The following is a 23,046-nucleotide window of genomic DNA, read 5'->3' as shown; positions in this document are numbered from 1 at the left end:
GGTTGATGATAAGTGCTGTTAACTACAGACTCACATGTGTAACTTTTAAAAAGTGAAAGTAATTTTAATACTATATTTTGTTTAACCCAGTATATCCAGAAGAATTAATATTTCAGTGGTAAACATTATAAAATTTATTGATGAGGTATTTGACCATCTCTCTGTACTGAGTTTTCAAAATTCATTATCTGTTTTACACTTCTAGCATATCTCCATTTGGATGCTAAGTTTTCTTCAAAAATACTTGATCTGTATTTAGATATCCTAAAATTTACAATTGAAAATGGAGAACCACATACCCAAGTTGTTCCAAATATACTTAGAAGTTTCGTAGTAACTGAATTATCAGTTTTTAAATTTAAATTATCTAACATTTAGTAAAATAAAAATTTTAGTTCCTCAGTCACACTAGCTGCATTTTTCATGCTCAGTAGTGATGTGTGGCTTATAGCCAGTATATTGGTCAGCTCAAATCTAGAGGTTTGATTAGATTCAAGTTTTGGGGTTTATTTGGTCAAGACTGCTTCAAATGAGGTCGTTACTTCCATCAAGAGGTTTATAACATCTGGTCAGTGGCTCTTTTTGTGTAGTTTGCAGCCATGATGATTATTGCCTAGACCCATTTTATAATTTGTCAAGAGTTGCAAAATGGTCATCTTATTCTATCATTTCTTTATTAGCTAGAACACTGTAAAGAGATTTTCTCTCATCAATTTTTTGGTTACCCTGGGGTATTTTGTATAGGAAAGGCAGGATATATGTGCTGGATTCTTTCTCTTTATCAGTTTATAATGAGTTGGTTCTTTGGCATTCTCAAGATATGGCCACTGAGTTGTTTTCATGTTGTTATGAACTTTTAGATTTAAACATTTGATGTGTTGCACTCTTAGGATTATTATCCTTCTTGTTGCATGAAGTTGTTGGCATTTTTGGCCCATGGGGACTCATTCAAATTGGCTTCTGAATAATTTTGACACAACTCTTGTACTCTTTGATATCTTCCTTGATTTCTGGTGTGTCCATCCAGGCTCATCCTTTACATTTTCCACCCCAGATATGGAATTAGACATTTCTCTGAGAAGCTCTGACTTCTTTTTGTCAGTTCAGCCGCTCAGTCGTGTCCAACTGTTTGCGACCCCATGGATTGCAGCACGCCAGGCCTCCCTGTCCATCTCCAACTCCTGGAGTTTACTCAAACTCATGTCCATTGAGTTAGTGATGCCATCCAACCATCTCATCCTCTATCGTCTCCTTTTCCTCCGGCTTTCCATCTTTCCCAGCATCAGGGTCTTTTCCAATGAGTCAGTTCTTCACATCAGGTGGCCAAAGTATTGGAGTTTCAGCTTCAACATCAGTCCTTCCAATGAATATTCAGGACTGATTTCCTTTAGGATGGACTGGTTGGATCTCCTTGTAGTCCAAGGGACTCTCAAGAGTCTTCTCCAACATCATAGTTCAAAAGCATCAATTCTTCGGTGCTCAGCTTTCTTTATAGTCCAACTCTCACATCCATACATGACTACTGGAAAAACCATAGCCTTGACTAGACGGACCTTTGTTGGCAAAGTAATGTCTCTGCTTTTTAATACACTGTCTAAGTTGGTCATAACTTTCCTTCCAAGGAGCAAGCGTCTTTTAATTTCATGGCTGCAGTCACCATCTGCAGTGATTTTGGAGCCCAAGAAAATTAAGTCTGCCACTGTTTCTCCATCTATTTGCCATGAAGTGATGGGACCGGATGCCATGATCTTTGTTTTCTGAATGTTGAGCTTTAAGCCAACTTTTTCACTCTCTTCTTTCACTTTCATCAAGAGGCTCTTCAGTTCTTCTTCATTTTCTGCCATAAGGGTGGTGTCATCTGCATATCTGAGGTTATTGATATTTCTCCTGGCAGTCTTGATTGCAGCTTGTGCTTCATCCAGCCCATCGCTTCTCATGATGTACTCCGTATATAAGTTAAATAAACACAGTGACTTTTTGTGAGGAATGCTATTATTTCGCGACTACCATCTGGACACTGGAATGTTCATGTCTGCTGGGTTGCTCAGTGTTTCTAGAACTTTTCAGTAGACTGGGCTACAAAATACACTTTTTATTTTGAAGGAAAAATCTATCATGAGTTCATATTGACACTTCCAATTGAAATTGTAGTTTTTACAGTTTAATATTGATTTTATGTTTGAGTATCCAATTATTCTTGCTAAAAATCTAGTATACTTACTTTAGTGTATCCTATATATAGAAAATCACACCAAGATATTATTAGTAACAGTTCAATTACTGAGTGCTGTTTAAGATTTCCTTGATGTTCTTTTGGTCCTTAAGCTAAAGGCTTACTGAGCATGGACAGTTGTGTTCCAGTGTTTCTGTTTTTTGCTTTTTTTGTGTTCCTGTGTTTTAAAGTGATTTGAAAGGATCTTCTGAGCATTTTAACCAGCTTAGTATATAGTCAGATTTATTTTGTTTAGTTTTCAATTTTTAAAGGATTTTGCTTTTTAGCATTCTGCTTTTTTTCCCCAAATTTAATTTGGAATCTTGTCAAACCTACAGAAAATTGAAAGAATAGTACGGTTGAACACCCATATGCCTTTTCACCTTAGATTGATTAATGAACATTTTCCCAGTTTGCTTTCTCTCTCATCTCTCTTCATTCCCTCCCTTCCTCTGCACTGCACACTTTTTGGTTTTGCTAAACCTTTTGAGGGAAGTTGTAGGCTTCAACTCTAAATTCTTCAGCATGATGGAACAAGGGATTCTTCTCTACAACCACAGTTCAATTTTATACCTAAGAAAATTAATAATAATTTTATATCTAATATTCCACCCATATTAAAATTTCCCTAGTTGTTAGTGTCTTTTGTAGTAGTTTTTTAAGCTATATTCCAGTCAGTCCCATGCATTGCTTTTGATTATTCTCTTTAGTTTCTTTTATTTATTTAGTTATTTTAATGCAGAGCAGTCTCCCTACTCTTTTTCATGACATTGATCTTTTGAACAGTTTGTATGTTGTCTTGAAGAACAAGATATGTTATGTATACATTATGAATATGTTAGTTCCTTTTCATGACTGCTTAATTTGTTCCTCCTAACCTTGTATTTCCTATAAATTGGAAGTTTGAACTATTTTGGAGGCTTGATAGGTTTGGGTTAAGTAATTTTTTGGCAAGAACATTTCACTGCATACCATCCTCCAGCCCCATCCCCGCCCCTGGCTGTGCTGAGTGATTTGCGGCATCTTAGTTCCCTGACCAGGGGTTGAACCTGGGCCACGCCAGTGAAAGTGCTGAGTCCTAATCACCAGACTACCAGGAAATTCCCTGATGTGTACTTTATATTGCATCTCTCCAGAGGCACATGTCAGTGTCCTACTATGCATGATGCTAAGTTTGAGCCTGAGTTAAGGTATCTATTGCCAGATCCCTCAATACTAAGCATACGCTTTTCCCATCGTAAGTAATAAGGAATCTTTAGGGTGACTTTTTGGCATCTTGTGAATATCTTGTTCCCCTAACATTTCTTTTTTAACCCAGTGGCTTTCACATTTTGATTCAGCTTAATTTTGTTTTATAATTATGTAAATTCTTCATTTTATTCTAAAACCAGAAGTATAATACAAAGTATGTGAAGAGAAGTTTAGCTTCTTTTCTTGTCTAACTTCACCTCCCTCTATGTGTGACCATTTCAGTTTTTGGATTATCATTTTGTTGTTGTATTTTTAAAATACAAACATACTTTTATGCAAATATATTCACATTCTCTCTCTTAGATAAAAGATAGCATTCTGTTGTGTACCTTTCATATTTTATTTCTACTGAATCCATGAATCACTCCATAACAATATATAGAGACAGGGGTGTTCAAAAAGGCTTTTCTTAAAATATGTATATATGTATGTATGTGTGTGTGTATGTATATATCCTTCCTGTGCTTGAAGTTATTCAGTGGTACCTCACCTACCTTGGGATAAAGCCCAAATTTCTTAGAAGGCATAAAAGACACTTTTATCATTGGGCTTCATGTGCCTCCAGCCTTGCCTCTGTCTAGTGCATGTGCGCACGTGCGTGCGCGCGCGCGCGCGCACACACACACACACACACACACACACACACACACACACAAGTACAGGAGCCCAGTCTCATGGGATATGAGGGGCCAGTGCCTGGTGTTGGAAAGCATTTAGTAATATTTATTGACTAAAAGTGACAGAAATGCACAAGCCCAGATATGCATTGCAGTATCCATAAGACTTAAAACCAAGTTCAAGTGGAATTTGCTCAGGTGTAGTGATTTGAGCAGAAAATGTCGTTGTCTTATTCATTGTAGAGCTATAAATGGAGTCCAGACCAGCCTGTGTAGGAGCCTGTAGGTCACCCTGAGATGGTGCTTGCTCATGACCTTGGCTGAGAGCCAGAGAGGGGCACCATCAGCTGAGAGATGGAGAGGCTGACAGGGCCTGGGGGAAGAGCTTTATTGTTGTTCAGATGCTCAGTTGTGTCCGACTCTTTTGCGACCCTATGGATTGCAGCACGCCAGGCTTCCTTGTCCTTCACCATCTCCTGGAGCTTGTTCAAACTCATGTCCATTGAGTTGGTGATGCCATCTTGTCCTCTGTCATCCCCTTCTCCTCCTGCCTTCTCTCTTTCCCAGCATCAGGATTTTTTCCAGTGAGTCAGCTCTTCACATCAGGTGGCCAAAGTATTGGAGCTTCAGCTTCAGCATCAGTCTTTCCAGTGAATATTCAGGGTTGATTTTCTTTAGGATTGACTGGTTTGATCTCCTTGCAGTCCAAAGGGGAAGGGCTAGAGATGTGAAAAGTGACATGAGCCTGTACTTTCTAGGGACAGTGGGAAATGGTTACTTTGCTCAGGATCTGATGAGAGGAGCAGGGTTGGGAAAAAGAACCTGCATGGACCTTCTGCATGGGAGCAGGCCCCCGCTGGATCAGGTATCTCTGTGGGGCCTGGCCCTTCTTAATGCTGCTGGGCCTGGGCTTTGCAGGATGCCCAGGCTGAGGAGGAGATCAAGCAGGAGATGAACACGCTGCAGCAGAAGCTGAATGAGCAGCAGAGTGTGCTCCAGCGTATTGCTGCCCCCAACATGAAGGCCATGGAAAAGCTGGAAAGTGTCCGAGACAAGTTCCAAGAGACCTCAGACGGTAAGTTTCTTCTTTTACTCAGGCCTAAGATGAAGGCAGGAGTCTGGAGGTATGGCAGGGGCCTGTTGTACATAACAACAGCTCCTGTTTTTACATGCTTTCTTACTCAAAACTCCTAAGAACCCTAAGTAGTAGGGATTATCACATCTGTTTTCGAGTAGAGAACTGCTGAGGTTTAGAGAATGAATGACCTGCTTAAGGTCACACAGCATGTGATCAGCCCACTGGACACAGGTGATTGTGGAGTTATCTTCCTGGGCCCCTCCCCAGGCATTCCTCTCCCTGTGGGATGTCCCTGCTCTGTGTATAGTCACTTGTTTTTGCCAGAGCGTGGATCTCAGCCTTGGCAGAGCCTGGGTACTGAGGGGTCACCTGTCTTACCCTTGTGGTAGAATTTGAGGCGGCCCGAAAGCGAGCCAAGAAGGCCAAGCAGGCATTTGAACAGATCAAGAAGGAACGCTTTGACCGCTTCAATGCCTGTTTTGAATCGGTGGCCACCAACATTGATGAGATCTACAAGGCCCTGTCCCGTAACAGCAGTGCTCAGGTAGGCTGGAGCCCCTTGCCCAACTGACCCCTACCCATCCTCATTTGACCTTCCCTCTAGGCTTCCTGTTCTCATCCCAATCTCGACCTGACCCATCTCCTTTCCCCCAGGCGTTCCTGGGCCCTGAGAACCCTGAGGAGCCCTACTTGGATGGCATAAACTACAACTGTGTGGCTCCTGGCAAACGCTTCCGACCCATGGACAACTTGTCAGGGGGGGAGAAAACAGTTGCAGCTCTGGCCTTGCTCTTTGCCATCCACAGGTAAGGCTGTGCCCCCTGCAGGGCAGTTGGTGGAGACTGTGCTGAGGCCACCGGAGGCTCTGGGGTCCAAGGATATGCATAGATCTGCAGAAGTGAAGATGATCTGGTGGACTCTGGATTGCATCTGTTTCCCTACCTGCTGCAGCATATCTGTCCTTGGTTTCCCGGACTTATCTTCCCAATCCACCCTCATCCATTCACCATGCCCTCCCCTGCATGTATTCAGTCCCACCTCCAAGCTTTTGCTCACATGGTTGCTGGCTCATAAGCCCTTTCATGCAAATCTAGCTTGGCCATCACCTACCACCCCTTCACATTGCATTCTCCTCCTTCTGTTCTTCTAGGAAGCCTGCTTCAACCACTGTGGCATACCCTGATATCCCCTTCCTAAATGCCAATAATACTTGAATCTGACTCCCCCCTACAACTTTGTGCTTGATTGTACAGTGTCAGTCAGTGAGCATTTCTTGATGGCTGCTCTTTACCAGACCTTGTTGGGGGATTAGGGACACAGATGAGTCAGACATGGTTTCTATCCTTGAGGAGCTCATGGTCTAGTGGAAGCCAGATGTGTAAATAGACAGTGAGCTAAATGTTGTAACTGGGTGAGCATGTGTGCTGTTGGGTGCACAGAGGAGAGCCACCAACCCAATCTGGGAGGGTATGGGTGACCAAGAAAGGCTTTCAAGGGCAGGTGACACTTGAGCAGGAAATGCAAAGGATAAGTAGAAGTTAGCCAGGCAGACCAGTAGGCATTCCGAGGCAGAGGGTACAACATGTGCAGAGACAGGGAGACATGGTGTGAGTGGGTAGGTGAGGGTCGACCTCCAGGTAGCTTGGTCAGTGTGACCAGAGCCTAGGACAGCTTTATCTCCTCAACCAACCTGGACACTCCAGGGAGGACCATGTCTTTTGGTTCTGCGGGATCCTGGAGCACAGAGATGGATGCAAAGAAGAGTTCCGTTGGTGCACTGGCCTTTAGGGACTCAGGCAACATTCAGACCTGGGGTTTTTAGTCTCTGAAGAAACGGAAGGGGGTGCCGGCCTGTGTGATGGGCCCTAGGGCTGTCATGCCCTGCCTCTGCTCCCATCAGTATCAGCTTACCTACTGGTTCCCTCCCAGCTACAAGCCAGCCCCTTTCTTCGTCCTGGATGAGATCGATGCTGCCCTGGATAACACCAACATTGGCAAGGTGGGTACAAGGAAAGTGGGGCCCGGGAAAGAGGCCCCCAAGTCGGGGCTGGGTTTCAGGGAACAACTCCTGAGTGTGCCCTAGCCGTTCCTGCCGCCTGTTCTCTGTGCCCGGGAGGCTGGGCCGAGGGTCATCCACACTGTACTAGTCAGTAGCCTCCTCTCAGCCTCTCTTCCCCCAACCCTCCACCCCCTACCCTACCCCACCTGCCTCTGGTTCTGATATAAGCCAGGGAGTGTTAGGGCTTCAGCCCTACTAAATGCTTGGCGGCCCCTCCCACAGGTGGCAAATTACATCAAGGAGCAGTCGACTTGCAACTTCCAGGCCATCGTCATTTCTCTCAAGGAGGAGTTCTACACCAAGGCTGAGAGCCTCATTGGAGTCTACCCTGAGGTAGGGCGGGCCTGGCTCAGGAGCCAGCCCCTACATCCTGCCTGACACCCCAGGGCAGGAAGGGAAGGCTGCAGTGGAGGGGCACGGGGGGTGGGGGAGCATAGGGACTCAGTTCATGAACAGCCTTGTTGGAGCCCTGTCCTAGAGGCTTACCAGCCCAGCTGGGCAGGGCCGTTGAATTTGGGGACAGATAGAAAGGCAAGGCAGAGGCACCCAGAGAGAGAAAATGACAAAAGTGCAGAAATAGGCAGGTAGAGAAAGAACATGGGACTGAGCAAATCTTCTCACACCCAGAGAACCAGAGCCTGGGCTTTGGGCAGGTATGTAGGGAGGAGGGTCTGAAGCTCCCCAGTCCTAGGGCACTAGAACCCTCTTAATTCTCTCCTTACAATTTTATTTTTCTTTTTCTCCCTCCTCCTTCAGCAAGGGGACTGTGTGATCAGCAAAGTCCTGACCTTCGACCTCACCAAGTACCCAGATGCCAACCCCAACCCCAATGAGCAGTAGCAGTAGTTCTGCCTTCCTACCCTGTCTGGATCCTTAAGCTGCCCCTCTCCCAATCTCTGGATATCTGGTGCCCAACCTTCCCCTACTTCCTGTCCCTGTTTGGTATTATCATGGGATTTAGGCACTGCTATCAAGCACGAAGAGGAACAGAGGTGATGTTAGTTCTGGAGCAGAAATTCCTGAGCTTCAGGGAGCATCCTGGCCTCTGGAAGGAGGTGCTGAGCTGAGCTGAGCTGAACTGAGCTGAACAGGGCCATCTGTCCATCCCCCTTTCCTCCCTTCCAGACCTTCTTCCATCATCCATAATCATGGGTCCTTTGGGCCCCCTTGCATTTTGCTTGTGTGTGGGTATGTATGCGTGTGTATATGTGTCCACATGTGCGCATGTGGGTGTGCTTGCAAAATAATATAGATATTAGAGACCCATTTTAGAAGGAGCCTAGGATGAATTTGATTCCAAGAGAGCTTAGTATGACAGCACCCCGGAGCTGGGCAGAAGTATTCCGGACCTCATAGGATTCAGGCAGTTACATGAAACCGCCCTCATTCATGTTTTTGTTCATTTTGTGTGTTCGTCAGACACATACTGAAAACCTTTTTGTCAGACTCTATGCTAGGAATACAGAACTGAGTCAGACATGATCTCTACTCTCCTACTAGGAGGATGCTAATTCATGAGTTCCCGTGGTTAGCTGAATCAGGTAAAGGTGCTTTGAATTTGAAAGAGGACGATCACCTCCAGGCTTTCCGGAGGTCACTTTTCAGCTGGACCTTAAGTTGGTAGGATTTGGTTGGGTACTAGGAGCAGAGCCTGGGCTCTGGGGACAGTTCTAGTCCCATTTTTTATTACTTTCTAGTTTGACGCTGGGCAAGTCATTTGACCTTTCTGTGCCTCAGTTTCCTCATTTATAAAATGGGGCTAACAGTATTTACCTACCTCACAGGATTTAATGATGTCAAACTCCTCACTGGAGGCCTTATCCTTGCTTAGAGCCCAGTAGGTGCCAACACCTCAGAATACAAGTCTTCACATGCCTAACGCCTGAGGGCTTCTGATCCCAATTGTTAAGGACAGAAGGAGCCTCCAGATTTGGGAGATGCTGAATGCTCTGGTTATTGGAAAAGTTCCAGGGCATTGATGGGGTTTACCTGGTAAGTGGAGGGCCTAAGGAACCCTATAGCTTAAATCACATATAACTGAGTGCCTAGATCTCAACCTGGGTTGTGAGGAGGTAGGGGAGAGGTAGCCTGGGCCATATCCTGGCTGAATGCATGTGATGTTCCTTTTGGGAAATGACTGTGTTAGTTGCAGAGGTAGCTCAGTGTGCTGCCATGAGATCAGTCTTTGCTTCTTCACATCGTCAGACCATCATCACCTTGTCCTGATCTGTATACTACATTTTTGTTTTTTAAAAGTTTAATCAATTGTAATTACCCAAGTAATGAATGAATTTTCTTTTTAAGAAATTAGATTGTTGCAAATAATGGTAGTCATTCAACTACCATTCCCCCATCCCATTCTTAATTGCTGTAATGTCTGTTGTACATCCATCTTAATTTTAAGACTTTTACATGTGAATTAATTGACTATATTGTGTTTAATGCAGATGATGTATTGACTCATTCTGCAGTTTTCTTTCTTTGCTTAGCTATATTTTTGAGATCTATGCATGTTGCTAAATGTAGAAGCAGTTCATCCTTTGTAATTGTTAGGTAGATTGCCATTATGTGACTCTACCACATTTTATTTACCCATTTCTCATGTGATAGACTGTTTTCTGTTTTTGCTTTTATAGGATGCTAAGCAGGAGCGTGTGTGTGTGTGTGTGTGTGTGTGTGTGAAAACTTACCTAGGGTAGATTACTAGAAACTAAATTGCAGAGTCGTAGGCTATTTATGCTTTTGTTTTTAATAGATACTTCCAAATTGCCCTCCTGTACTATTTACCCAGTATTTTTCTTGAGATTGTCTTAGGTCTAATATTGTTATCTACTTTAGTTTCATCCTAAGTAGCGATAACCGTGAAACAATGGGTTTGATGTGCTAAGTATGTAATTTTCTAATTCATATTAAAAGGGACAACTATCAAAACAAATTTATCTGTGCTCAACCAAAGAAATCGCATACCACCTGTGGTGTGTGTGCCATAATTTGGGAAATGCTGGTGTATGTGGAAAAGCACAATTTGGGAGTCACCCTGATTCAAATCCTAGCTGCAGAAACTTGAGCCCGTTAGTTCACCTCCCTGAGCCTCGGTTTCCTCACGAAGGAAAGGAGATAATGTACACCTACCTTGCAGCCATGTAAGGAAGATGAAATATATCTGTAGCTATTTGGCTGACATCTAGGTCATCACAGGCTTTTAAAGGTAGTAATTGCTATTCTTCCCACTTTACAGATGAGGAGACTGAGGCCCAGGAAGGTGAAGTAACCCGGCTGCCAGGTAGCAGTGAAGGTTTGAACCCAGGCCCTCCAATTCAGTCTTGTGTTTTCTCCATTGTGAGGGTGGTTATCAACCTTGGCTATTCACTGGAATCACCTGTGAAGCTTTTTCTTTTCCTGTTTTTTTTTTTTTTCTGTCTGCACTGTGTGGCTTGCAGGATCTCAGTTCCCCAACCAGGGATTGAACCTGGGCTGTGGTAGTGAAAGCCCAGAATCCTAACCACTAGGCCACCAATGAACTCCCTCTTTTTCCTTTTTAAGAATCAAAGCAATATATACACCAGTTAGAAAATAAAATAATACAGAAGGGCTTATAATGAAAAGCAGCAGTTCCTTGCTGCACTCCCATGTCCAAAGGATGTGGAGCTCCTTGCTCTGGTCCCACGCCTGGAAATCTAATTCAGTAGGTGTGGATGATAATCTGGGTAACTAATCCCTACCTCACGAGGTAGAAAGCATTACATGAATTGCCTCAGGCTAAGGCCCTGGCACATAGGAACACAAATGCTACAAAGGATTTAAATCCTGAGGCTCAGAGAGGTGAGATGACTTGTCTTGAGATCCCAGTGGTTCTGTTACAGAGCCTAGACTTCAACTAGGATCTTCTCTGTTTGCCCAGTGCTTTCTCTTGTGTCACACTGCCTCCTATCATCACAAGACAACACATACTCAGTGCAGGCTGTGCCCAGGAGAGAGCGGACACTGTGGTGTGTTTCCAAGAGCCAGCTGGACCTGAGTGAAATCCCTAGGGCTAGTTGAAGGACACTAGGTTGACTCCCTTATGTTCTGGACCTAGTAGCCTTAGTCTGGGGACACAAACATGAATCAAATCTTTATCCTGTCCTTGAGGAGCTCAGTGTCTAGTTAGGGAGGCAATTTATAAACCAATGTGATTAGCACTGTGACAGGAGCATGGATAAAGGAAGGGCATCTAGCTTAGGTAGAGGTTCAGGGAAGACATCCTCTAGTCTAGGAGGTGAAACCTGAGCTGAGTCTCAAAGGACTGGTAGGAATTAGCCAGCTGAGGAGTTGAAAGAGATTTCCAGATAGTGGGAACAGTATGCACAAGACCTGCGGTCAAGTAACAGCCCACCAGTTCAGAAATACTGAGCCATAAGGTTTCCTGGGCTGGGGAAGTAGCAGGAAGTGAAGCTGGAGAGGTAGTCAGGAACCAGATTTGAAATGAGTCGTAAGAACCTGGCTATAGAACAGATTTACCTCAGAACACTTTGGTTCCCTAACTGGCTGTATACCAGAAACACAGGGTGCATCCTGGATGACACCCCCCCACCTAAAAATTCAGTTTCCATAACTGGGTGGGGGCCTCAGGATCTGGAGAGCTTATAAATGTGAGGGTGTCTAGGGTGCAGCCAGGTTTGGGAACTGTGGGTTGGAGACAGCAGAGGAGACTAGATAAGAAACAAACCCCTTTCTGGCTAGCCAGTGTGGAAGCAGATTAGGTTAGATGCTCAAGCTATATGCTCCCTTAGTTCAATTCTCACACTGTTTTATATTTGCCTGTTTTCTCTCTCCAAATAAGCTATAAGCCCCACAGGGGTGGGTGTGTGGCTATCTTGCTACTAGTATACCCCCAGCAAAAAGCACAGTGCCTGACCCCAAAAAGGCATCCAAAAAATAGTTTTTGAATGAATGAATACATGTGTGAAGGAGAAAATGGAGACAGATTAGTTAGGGAACTATTGAAAATACTAGGGCAAGGACAGTGGGACTAGATTGGAGATGATAAGGTGTGAGCCATTAAAGGAAGAGATGTGCTTCATCTTGGTGACTGATTATTGGATGTGAAGTGTGACTGGGAGGATAGAATGAATACTCGTTAATAGCCAAGATTCCTACTCTGTCCCAGTCATTCTCCTTCATTATTCATTTGAATCAGAACTCCTTCCAGCTTCCTCAGCAATTGAAATTCCTCAAGTTAAGTAAACATTCTATGTGTGCTGTGTGGTCTCCCCCTCCTCCCCAGCCATTGATTCATTCATTGAGTTCAATAAATCTTGGCTAAGCACCTCCTGTGCCCTTCCAAGGTGGAACTCTGACTCCCTCTTTCCTACCTCAGATGTTTTTGAGGGCTTCCCCAGACAAGACTTAGATCCCTTATACAGTAACCTAAAGGGAGATACTCAAACACCAGACCTGTAAGGGAACCTACAGACTTCGTCCAGTCCCCTCCTGAGGCTCTCAGTGGGGAAGAAACTTGCCTAAGGCCCCACTACTAGGAAATGTAGGAGCCAGAACTGGAACGTAAGTTCCCTTTCCACATTGCCCCTAGAGCCTTGATTTCTCCCATTGCAGATCAGATCAGGCAGAAAAGGCCAAGGAGAAGGTTGGCCTTTGAAGGTCACTGGTACTGGACAAGCGAACAAGAAGCTTGCCAGTTACACTGCTCCCTTTTGGAAGCCCTCAGCAGACCTTCCATGCCCACAGTCCCTTTTAAGGGGTTTCTTAAGCATGAGTTGCCATGCTCTGTACCATGTGACCTCACAATCCTGGCCAAAGATGACAAAGTTGGGATAGTATCTTACTCATGGACAGCCAATCTCTAAGCTGGACAATGGCCTATTAGGTGGACTGATGTAAGAACTCCACCTCCTAGCCATGGCCTGTATGAGATGACAAATGTATGAAACAACCAGATCCTTTTTCAGGGAGGTCGAATGTGAGGCATTCAGAAGAAGTGAACAATTAGAATTTAGCAAGGCAGACGTGGTGGTGGATGAGGGATGTCAGAAACTGAATAGCAAAAACAAGGAGAAAGCTGCAAAAACCATGAAGCATGTGAGAATGTGGGGCCACAGGTAGCAGAAGCCATGAAGCAACAAGACTATGGGCCAAAAGGACACAGAAGCCATGAAGCAATAGGAGCCACAATGTAGCAGTAGCCTAGAGGAACAGAAATGAGACAAAACCCTGAATCTGAGATCCACGAAGCAACAGAAAGCTTGAACAGACGAGATCCATGAGGCAGCAGAAGCAATGGAAACTGCAAGAGCCTCAAGGTAGCTGCAACCGTGTGGCAGTGAGGCAGCAAAAATCAGAGGCAGCAGGATAGACCAGGCAAGCAGAAGTTACAGCACAGAGAAGCCCCCGATTAATTGGAACTGAAGCCCCAGAAGCCAGGAAACTGCAGGAGCCAGGAGGCCCAGAAGCTGTGCCCCGAAGGCCACAGGCTGGCATGGAGGGGAGCAGAGAGAAGGTAGTCAGTATCAGTAGGAGGAGTATAAACACTGCCAGAAAGAAGTTGAGTCACCATTTTGAGAAGCACTAGAGAAGGGAGCAACAGATGCCTGCAGCTGAGGGGGTGAAAAGATAAGCCAGGCTCTAGCGCTGCTTTGGATCATGAACCATTTTCAAGTTTCTGTTCTGTGAGGCTGCCTGTGTAGCTGTTTTTGTCTTCCTTATTTCCCTGTGAATGCTTCAATAAATCTCCATCACTAAGCTGAGTGTGTCTGTTCCTTATAATCTAAAAAAGGTTAACACTGGTGTGCACTTTAGATGGGTGGAGAATAGGGCAGAAGATCTTACAGGTAGGTTTGAACCAAGGCACAGGTGGAAATTCATTCTCTCACACCCTCACTGGCACAAGGAACTTTTCATTCACTTACTGATTGGCTTCTTTTTCTCATCCAGTCATTCATTTATTCATTACTTCCTGGGTAACTCATTCATTCACTTATTATCATTCATGCAATAGTATAAGCATTTGCTCATTTGTTCTTTCCAGTATTCACTTGGTCATCACCTTGCCATCCATTCATTCAGCAAGCATATATTGAGCTGCAGCATGTCAAGCCCTGTGCTTGATTCTGGAGATAAGATATATTCCCTGAACTCCAGGAATTCAGTTTACCTGGGGGCTCAGGTAATTAAGCAGATAAGTGCACCAACTGTGACAAAAGAACTGAAAAGTGTAGATGAGGCAGAGTAGAGAATATGACCATTAGGTGGTTCTTCCTGGGGTGGGGTGGGATGGAGGGAGTTTTCAGGAAAGCCTTAATAGAGAAGGGGGCACTTGAAGTCTTGAAGGAAAGAATTTCTGTTTACCATGTAGAAACGGAGGAAAGAATATTGCCAACAGAAGAACTGCCTAAGAAAGATATAGTGTGAAAGCACATGGATTTTGAGGGGAGCAGTGGAAGAAGTGGAAGCCAGGCAATCAAACTTAACTTTTATTCTATGGGCAATAGGAAACCGAAGAAGGGTTTAAAGCAGGGAAGTGACAGATTGGTATTTTAGGAAGATGACTCTAATAGCTGGTATGAAGGATGGTTAGGGGCATGAAATGACATAAATAACATTTGACTAAAGAACATGCATGTGTCATAATTAGAGGCATGAATGAATACTTGGGAGTTACTGAGAAGGGAGGAAGTTCTGCCAGTGGACTAAGGAAGACTTTGGAGGAGGTGGAATTTGAACTAAGCCTTGAACAATAGGGAAGATTCCAACTAATGTAGATAAGGAGTAATATTTTTTCCAAGCAAGTATGGCAAGTCTGGGTTAACAAATATTCCAGTTTGACTGCAGTAAAACTACATTTAAGGGAGAGGTAGGAAGGGAGACTGCAAGGTTTCTCAAAGATTTTTATATTCTGTTGCCATTAGGTCTGCCAAGAACAAGGGGATTTGGGGAGAGGGAGTAAGTGGTGGGTAGGAATGTCCTTTTTCTGTTTTTTAAAAATTTTAAATACATGTTCATTTTAAAATAGAAGTAATGCATACACATTGTTCAGAAAACAAATCAATAAATCAGTACCGAAAAAGTGTACTGACCCACATGCCCCCATCCCTACTCTGCCATCTTGTTATTAGCATCCATTTTTATTTCTTCTGATTGTTATTTCCATATCTAAATAATAATCCATATGATGTGTCTTTCATGTCCTGCTATGACAGATGAGGATTTAGATAATTTACACCAAGTTCAACTCTTGTCCTTCCTGCTTCTAATATGATTTAGTTTCTCTGTTAGATAACTTTTCTGAGGGGCTTCCCTGCATGATAGCTCAGTTGGTAAAGAATCTGCCTGCAATACAGGAGATCCCAGTTCGATTCCTGGGTCAGGAAGATCCCCTGGAGAAGGGATAGGCTACCCACTCCAGTATTCTTGGGCTTCCCTTGTGGCTCAGCTGGTAAAGAATCCACCTGCAATGTGGGAGACCTGGGTTTGATCCCTGGGTTGGGAAGATCCCCTGGAGAAGGGAATGGCTACCCACTCCAGTATTCTGGCCTGGAGAATTCCATGGACTGTATAGTCCATGGGGTCACAAAGAGTTGGACATCTACCATCTTGTTAGCATCCACTTTTAGTTATTTCTTCTGATTGTTATCCCCACTTCTAAATAATATGCCATATGATGTGTCTTATGTCCTGCTATGACAGATGAGAATTTGGATAATTTACACCAAGTTCAACTCTTGTCCTTCCTGTTTTTAATATGATTTTGTTTCTCTATTAGATAACTTTTCTGAATATAAGCAGCACTGATTCCTTGTTCCATGAGCGAGAGACCACTTTTCTGAACCAGAACTTTGTTAGATGAGAATACCTTTCCTATTTGCCTTCTTCCCCACTGTTCAACCTCTCAACTTCTATCATCTAGTCTTTTGTATATCAAAGTTGGTAACATGGAATTCTTTTCTGTAATCATGATTAAGGCTTTTTCTGTGTGTGTTTATAGTTTGATCCTAAAAGTTTAAAAGCAATAAACAGTTAATATTAACATGACTGTAAATATTGTTCATGCAGAGCCAGTCGATGTACTTTTATGATTTTTCCTTGTAGCAGTTTTTTGTTTTTTTGGAAGTTTCTAATTCTGTTTCTCTTTCACTATTTTACTTTTTCGCATATTCCATTTTTTCTTTTCAAAAAATCTCTATTACATTAGGTACACCAAGTCTACTGCCCCTCAAACAAAAAAGACCACCTTCTTGGAGCCCTGCATCCCTTTCTCAAATCTGGACTAGTTGTTCTCCAGACTTGATGCATGACTATCATTTTGGAACTTTACTTCACAGTTTTCCTTAGCTATATGACTATTTACTGGTGGTTCCCAGGGTTTTCGTTGTGTCTGTTTTTTTCCATTGTTTTGATAGTATACATCCTCAAGTAACTTCTAAGAAAGGTTGTATAGGAGATAGACTTCCTGGATACTGTATTCCATTCTTATGCTTGGATACAAAGTTTCATTTCTTTGGGGCTTTTTTTGTTTGCTTGATTGATTGATTGTGATTTTGTGGCTGTACCTTGAGGCATTCGCAGGATATTACCTCCCTGACCAGGGATTGAACCCATGCCCCCTGCAGTGAAAGCAGAGTCTTAACCACTGGATCACCAGGGATGTCCCCTAAAGTTTGAGATTCAACACCATTTTCCCACAGAACTTTGAAGTTTCATTGCTCTTATGTGAATTAACTCATTTCTTCTGTCTTTCTGGGACCTCAAAGACGTGAATGTTAGAGTTTTTCTTATAGTGTCACAGGTCCCTGAGGCTCTGTTCACGTTTTTCCTAGTCTATTTTCTCTCTTTTTCCAGATGGGTAATTTCTGTTCTATATTCCTTTTAGCTGATTCTCTCCTCTGTCCCATCCTTTTTTGCCATCCATCCATTTTGTTTGGGTTATTGTATTTTTCAGTTCTAAAATTTCCATTTGATTCTTCTTTGTATCTTCTATTTCTTTACTGACAATTTGTATTTTTTCACTTGTTTTAAGCATATTCCTTATTGTCCATTAAGGCATTTTTATGATGGGGCTCCTTAAAAACCCTTGTCAGAAAAAAAAACAAAAAACCCCTTGTCAGATGATTTTTAACATCTCTGTCATGGTGTTGAGTCTGTTGAGTGTCTTTTCTCATTCAAATTGAGATTTTCTTGGTTCTTGGTATGATGAGTGATTTTCTGTTGAAACCTGGGGATTTTGGGTATTGTTTAAATATGAGGATTACTTAAATATCTTGTTTTACCTTGCCTCCTCAGACACTTCCAGCAGTGAAAGAGGAGACACTGACTTGTTACTATCAGATGGGCATGGAAGTCCAGTATCCCCACTCAGTGTCTGTTCATACCCCAGAGGGAGGGTTTCCTCATTACTCTTAGATGAGGGTGGGAGTTTGGCTCCCCACTCAGCCTTCCCAAACACTACTCCAGTGAGGAGGGGAAAAGTTACTCTTTATAGCCAGCAAAGGTAGAAGTCTAGGCTCCCCACTTGGCCTTTGCTGGTGGGACTATAGTTTTTCCTGTGGTGTTTGGCTGGAGTAAAATGGTTATTATCTAATTACCATCTTATCCAGCACCAAGTCTAGGATATGTGAGGTAAAAAGGAAACCAAGAGAAATCACCACCGCATTACTCCTCTGCTACTGAGGTCCTCAGCAGGTTTGCTTTCTCTCCACCTCTCAGTCTTATGTTTATATGTAATGTCCCAGGATTTTAGCTGTACTTGGGGAGAGGAATAGGGAAAAGTACTTCTACTCCATTCACTCTTTAAATAGTAACTTTTTGAAAACTGTATTTGTGGTATTTTAAAATTTCCTAATTATGTGTTTAAGTTTTGGGATTTGTCATTCATTGCATTGGTCATTGGTTGGGCCTCTTCATTTTGAAATTCTTTAATTCTGGGAAATTCTCTTATATTCTTTGATCAAATTCTTTGATACATTCCTCTTTTCTGTTTTTGTTGTTCTCTCCTGGAACTCATTAAAGTGGAATGTTAGACCTTCTGAATTTATCTTTTGTATTTTTATCTGTTCTCCCTACTGCTGTCACACTTCTTTCCTCTGTCCTTCCCCTTCCTAGTTTTCTGTCTCCCTTTGTTTACTTTCTGGAAGAAGATTTAACTTTATTTTCCAACTCTTCTCTTGTATTTCTTTTCTTCCCTTCTTCTTAACTTCCTTTCTTCTTTTTTTTTTCATTTATTTTTTTTTAGTTGGAGGCTAATTACTTTACAGTATTGTAGTGGTTTTTGTCATACATTGACATGAATCAGCCATGGATTTACATGTATTCCCCATCCCGATCCCCCCTCCCACCTCCCTCTCTACCCGATCCCTCTGGGTCTTCCCAGTGCACCAGGCCCAAGCACTTGTCTCATGCATCCAACCTGCGGCTGGTGATCTGTTTCACCCTAGATAATATACATGTTTCGATGCTGTTCTCTTGAAACATCCCACCCTCGCCTTCTCCCACAGAGTCCAAAAGTCTGTTCTTTCTCCCCTTCTTCCTTTTTACACTGGGTCTTTGTTGTCCCACATGGGCTTCCTCTAGTTGTTGTAAATGGGGGCTGCTCTCTAGTTGCGATACACAGGCTTCTCTAGGCACGTGGGTTCAGCAGTTGTGGTTCATCGGCTCTAGAGCACAGGCTTGGCAATTTTGGCACATAGGCTTGGTTGCCACGCAGCATGTGGGATCTTCCTGGACCAGGGATGGAACCTGTGTCCCCTGCATCGGCAGGCAGATTCTTAACCACTGGACCACCAGGAAAGTCCTACATTTCTCTGCCAATCACATTTTAAAATTTCCAAATATCCATTCATGTTATCTTTTCTTATAGCATCCTGTACTTGTTTAATGGATGTACTATTATCTTGAATCTCTCTTGGAGTAATTAGAGGTGTTTTTATATTTCATTGTATTCTTTGAAATGTTTATTTCCTTTGGGATTTGTTTTTTCCCCCATTTGCTTATTTTGGTCTCTTTCAATTTGTAATCTTTTCTCAGATCCCTGGTAATGTATAGTGGTTTGCTCATATTTAAGAACACAGCAATAAAATTGGATTCAAAGCTCTGTATGGGGTACAGGGCTAGGTGACTGGTGGCTTACCTTTAGAATGATTGGAAAATAGCTGACTACTATGCTGTGCCAAAACACAAAGATCTTTCTCTGAGCTTGTTCAATTGCCCTAGATAAGAAATGTCTGGTTTTGCCTAATGGGTAGACACCTGGCTACTGTGAATTGTACACAGAGGGGTGGGTTAACAGTTCAATATTACAGCTTCCCAATTTATCACCCTGTTTTCAGACCAACATCTCACTCGTACTCTATATCATACCTGGCATTGTTAAGACCCAAGACACTCCAGGCTACTGCACAGAAAGATCAGCTCCTCCTCAGTGGCATCACCTCCATGCATACTCCAGGCTGTGGCTTCCTCCACCATGCTTCATCAGTCATCAATCCCCCATTTTCTTCCTATCTTCCAGACATTTGGAATCTCTTTCGCTGATGGACCTGCTCCTGACGGACATTCTCTTCATCATTGTGTTTTTATACTTTTTTTTTTTTACTCCTTTACTATTATTTTAGCAAGGTTTCAGGTGGGAGTGGAGATAAACATGTGGTAAGTCTGCCATCTTGTCCTAGAAATCTACTAGTCTACTTATAACTGTTTATTTTTTACTTTTCTGATAATCTTCATATCTTTCAATAATATACAATTTTTTTCTATTTATCAACTTACCACTTTTAGACATTATCTGTTACTTCCTGCTATTAATACCACCAACTGCCCTCCTACCATACCCCTAATATATAGACATGTCATTAATTATATGTCCTCTATTTCTTACCTTTGTACCTTTAAATAATAGATTTATACTCCCTCTTTCAATCTCTCAACTTCTCTCGTTTATACTTTTATATTAACAAGATTAATAATATTTACATTCTGTTCAATAACAAAAATTAAATCATCCATACTTTGCTAACAGGTCATTCTAAAAGTTTAAAGTCAATAAAGTGTTTATGTTGTTATGATTATGTAAATGTTGTTCCTAATGCTCCAGTGTCCTAGGATTACATTTCTTTTCTTATACAGTTTTTGTTTTTCCCTGGGGTTTCTAATTGCCTTTCTTTTTTCCTTGCGTTGTCTGACTTTATCTCCTTCTTAAGTTGTTCCAAATTCTTAAGGAAAGTATAAAATCATTTGAATCCCCTTTTTCCCCCAGATACCTTCCTCCTGGAGCCCTCCGTCTTCCTGCTCCAATTTGGACTGGTTGCTCTGTAGGCCTGCAGCACAACTGTCATCCTGGGACGTCCCTTCATTACTCTTCTGGGTTGGACCCAATCTTTCCTGGACCTTATATCTTCCTCTTTGTTAGTTTACTCCTTTGTAGTGGCCTTTGTAGTTGTTCTCCACCATCCATTCCTCTCCTAGCCCATTGTATTAACAGCTGTGCAATTTGAGTGGAATTGACCCCATTGCCAGCTCTAGGTATAGAACTTTATGGTATAAACCAATCTGAGTAATCTCCCACATTACCACAGTGATGATTGGTTCAGAGATGATCCAGTCACTGAAGCTTTTGTTCAGATTTTGAGGGAAGACATAGCTGTCTTCCCTTGGATATGAACAAAGAAGTATGTAGTCTGATTGCTGCTGTTAGCCATCTTTTGAGCATGTGGAAGGCTTACCTGAGAATGGCGCTGACAAATGGAGAAGGCAGAGCCAAGAGAATTACAGAGAAATGGATCCATATTCCTGATCATACCGGGCCTGAAGTCTTCCCTGTCTGTGGACTTGTCAGTTAAGTGAGCCAATAAATTGCATTTATTATTTAAGCCAGTTTGAGTTGGGTTTTATATTGCTTGCACATGAAAGCATTATAACTTATATTGTTGCTGTCTCCCTTTAGAGAAGGAATGTGCATTTTTTGGTTATATGAGGCAGTATATTGTGAAAACATATTTTTAGAGTAAATCTGGAATGAAAGGTGTATGTTGGATAACCAAAGGAGTGAACTCTATTGGCTGCCTAGTATTTAAATCTTCATCCTGTTTGGAGGGATTCCTCTTCGTGCGAGTCTCAATGAGAGGCAGGCCCCCACTTCCTCTATGGAAACCAAAGGTGTTTAGACTTCCTCTCCCTGCCCACCAGGCGGCAAGGACCAAATACTCTATTCATAGCTTTGAATCCAGTGTGAACAACACAAAGGAGACAGGAATATATAAGATTAACAAGTGGATGACATATTAGGAGAATATGTTTGTAGTATGTAAAACTGACAAAAGATTAATAACTAGAAAAAGAAGATAGTAAATCCAAGAGGAAAATGGGAAAAGGAAGAGTAATTAACAGAAGGAAAAACTTGAATTAACACAAGGAGAAACTTGAATACATTAAGAGATTTTCAACTCTGCAAATAGAGAAATGAAAATTAAAATAACATTGAGAAATCACTACAAGAATGGCAACATGGAGAAAGTCAGATATCATCAAAGCCCTGATGATGAGAGGAAAAGAAAACTGTGTGGAGTATAAAGTGGTACAGGTATTCCAGAGAGTAGTTTGGCAGTACCTCCTGTAGAGTATATGTATACCCTACAACCCAGCAATTGCACTCCTGGGTATACATTCCAGAGAATACTTAACACAGGTCATTAGGGAAGTATAGTTGAGGTGGTTTGTTGCAGCATTGTTTATGCTTGCTTGCTTGCTTAGTCGCTCAGTCACATCCAACTCCTTGCAACCCATGGACTGTAGTCTGCCAGGCTCCTCTGTGCATGGGATTTCCCAGGCAAAAATACTAGAGTGGGTTGTCATTTCCTTCTCCAGAGGATCTTACCAACCCAGGGATCGAACTGCGTCTGTTGCGTCTCCTGCATTGCAGAAGGACTCTACCACCGAGCTATTGAGGAAACCAGCATTGTTTATTATAGTGAAGAATTGGAAGCAATCCAGGTAACCATCACCACGGGACTGGATAAGCAAACTGATGTATTCACAGGATGGAATAAATAAAACAATGAAAAGAAAATAGTTGAATTTACATGTAGCCACATAGGTCTCTAAAACCTAGTGTTGAATGGAAAAGATAAAAAAGAGAATGAGGTTTATAGCACAAATTTACCATTTGTGTAAATGTAAAACACTATAATATCATGGATGTGCATATATATAAGTAGATCTATGGAAGATGAGTTGGAAGTGTGTATACATGACATATACTAGAGTCACTGAGGTGGGCAGGAGAGTTGGGGCAGGGGTGGGAACTGACAGGGAAAAATCATATTACAATGAAATCAAGAAAAAGAGGGGCCTTGAATGGACTGATGAAAATAATATGCCATGAAAAAAAAAAAAAGAAGAAAATAATATGCCATGGACTGAAGAACATGATTAACACAATCCTAAAGTTGACCACAAATAAATGAGAGCAGACAGATGATTAGAGTTTGTCTTCAGTGGCATGTGATGATAGGATGATGTCCAGGGGTCAGAGCAGTGGGGCTTGCAGTGCCCATAGCATTTGGATCCAGTTGTCCCCACAGTGTGGCCTTAGCTATGGCTTCTCCTGCCTGATTCTCCAGACTTCCGTGAGCTAGAAAAATGACCTAGCAATAAGTCCCTCTTCTGCTTAAGTTAACTAGAGGCAGCTTCTGTCACTTGCACTCAACAATCCTGCCTGATACATCACATATTCTCTTGGAAGACATTCTCAAGTAACTTCCTAAGAAGGTAAATTTTGTGATCTTGGCATATCTGAAAATGTAGCATTATTTTACCTTTATATTTGAATGATAGTTTGCCTTTA

General features: G+C 42.5%; 1 protein-coding gene across 4 annotated transcripts in view; it reads left to right on the top strand.

The window, feature by feature from the left end:
• SMC1A (structural maintenance of chromosomes 1A) overlaps positions 1–21,073 on the top strand; it is a 45,702-nt gene extending 24,629 nt beyond the window's left edge. For 2 of the 4 annotated variants that reach the window (XM_020877646.2, XM_070462792.1), the window contains 7 exons: positions 4,999–5,155; positions 5,548–5,702; positions 5,813–5,964; positions 7,088–7,157; positions 7,440–7,550; positions 19,717–19,853; positions 20,461–20,550. In XM_020877646.2, coding sequence (XP_020733305.1) covers positions 4,999–5,155; positions 5,548–5,702; positions 5,813–5,964; positions 7,088–7,157; positions 7,440–7,550; positions 19,717–19,853; position 20,461 — 783 coding nt within the window. In that variant the 3' untranslated portion in view covers positions 20,462–20,550. Of the gene's footprint in view, positions 1–4,998; positions 5,156–5,547; positions 5,703–5,812; positions 5,965–7,087; positions 7,158–7,439; positions 7,551–7,973; positions 13,956–19,716; positions 19,854–20,460 lie in introns of those variants that run through there. The other 2 variants (XM_020877647.2, XM_070462791.1) reach the window with 2 other exon arrangements.
• Positions 21,074–23,046: the final 1,973 nt, after the last annotated feature.

Source organism: Odocoileus virginianus, unplaced genomic scaffold, assembly GCF_023699985.2.
Source record: "Odocoileus virginianus isolate 20LAN1187 ecotype Illinois unplaced genomic scaffold, Ovbor_1.2 Unplaced_Scaffold_14, whole genome shotgun sequence".
NCBI classification, from domain to species: domain Eukaryota; kingdom Metazoa; phylum Chordata; class Mammalia; order Artiodactyla; family Cervidae; genus Odocoileus; species Odocoileus virginianus.
This window is presented reverse-complemented; position numbering and strand designations above follow the sequence as displayed.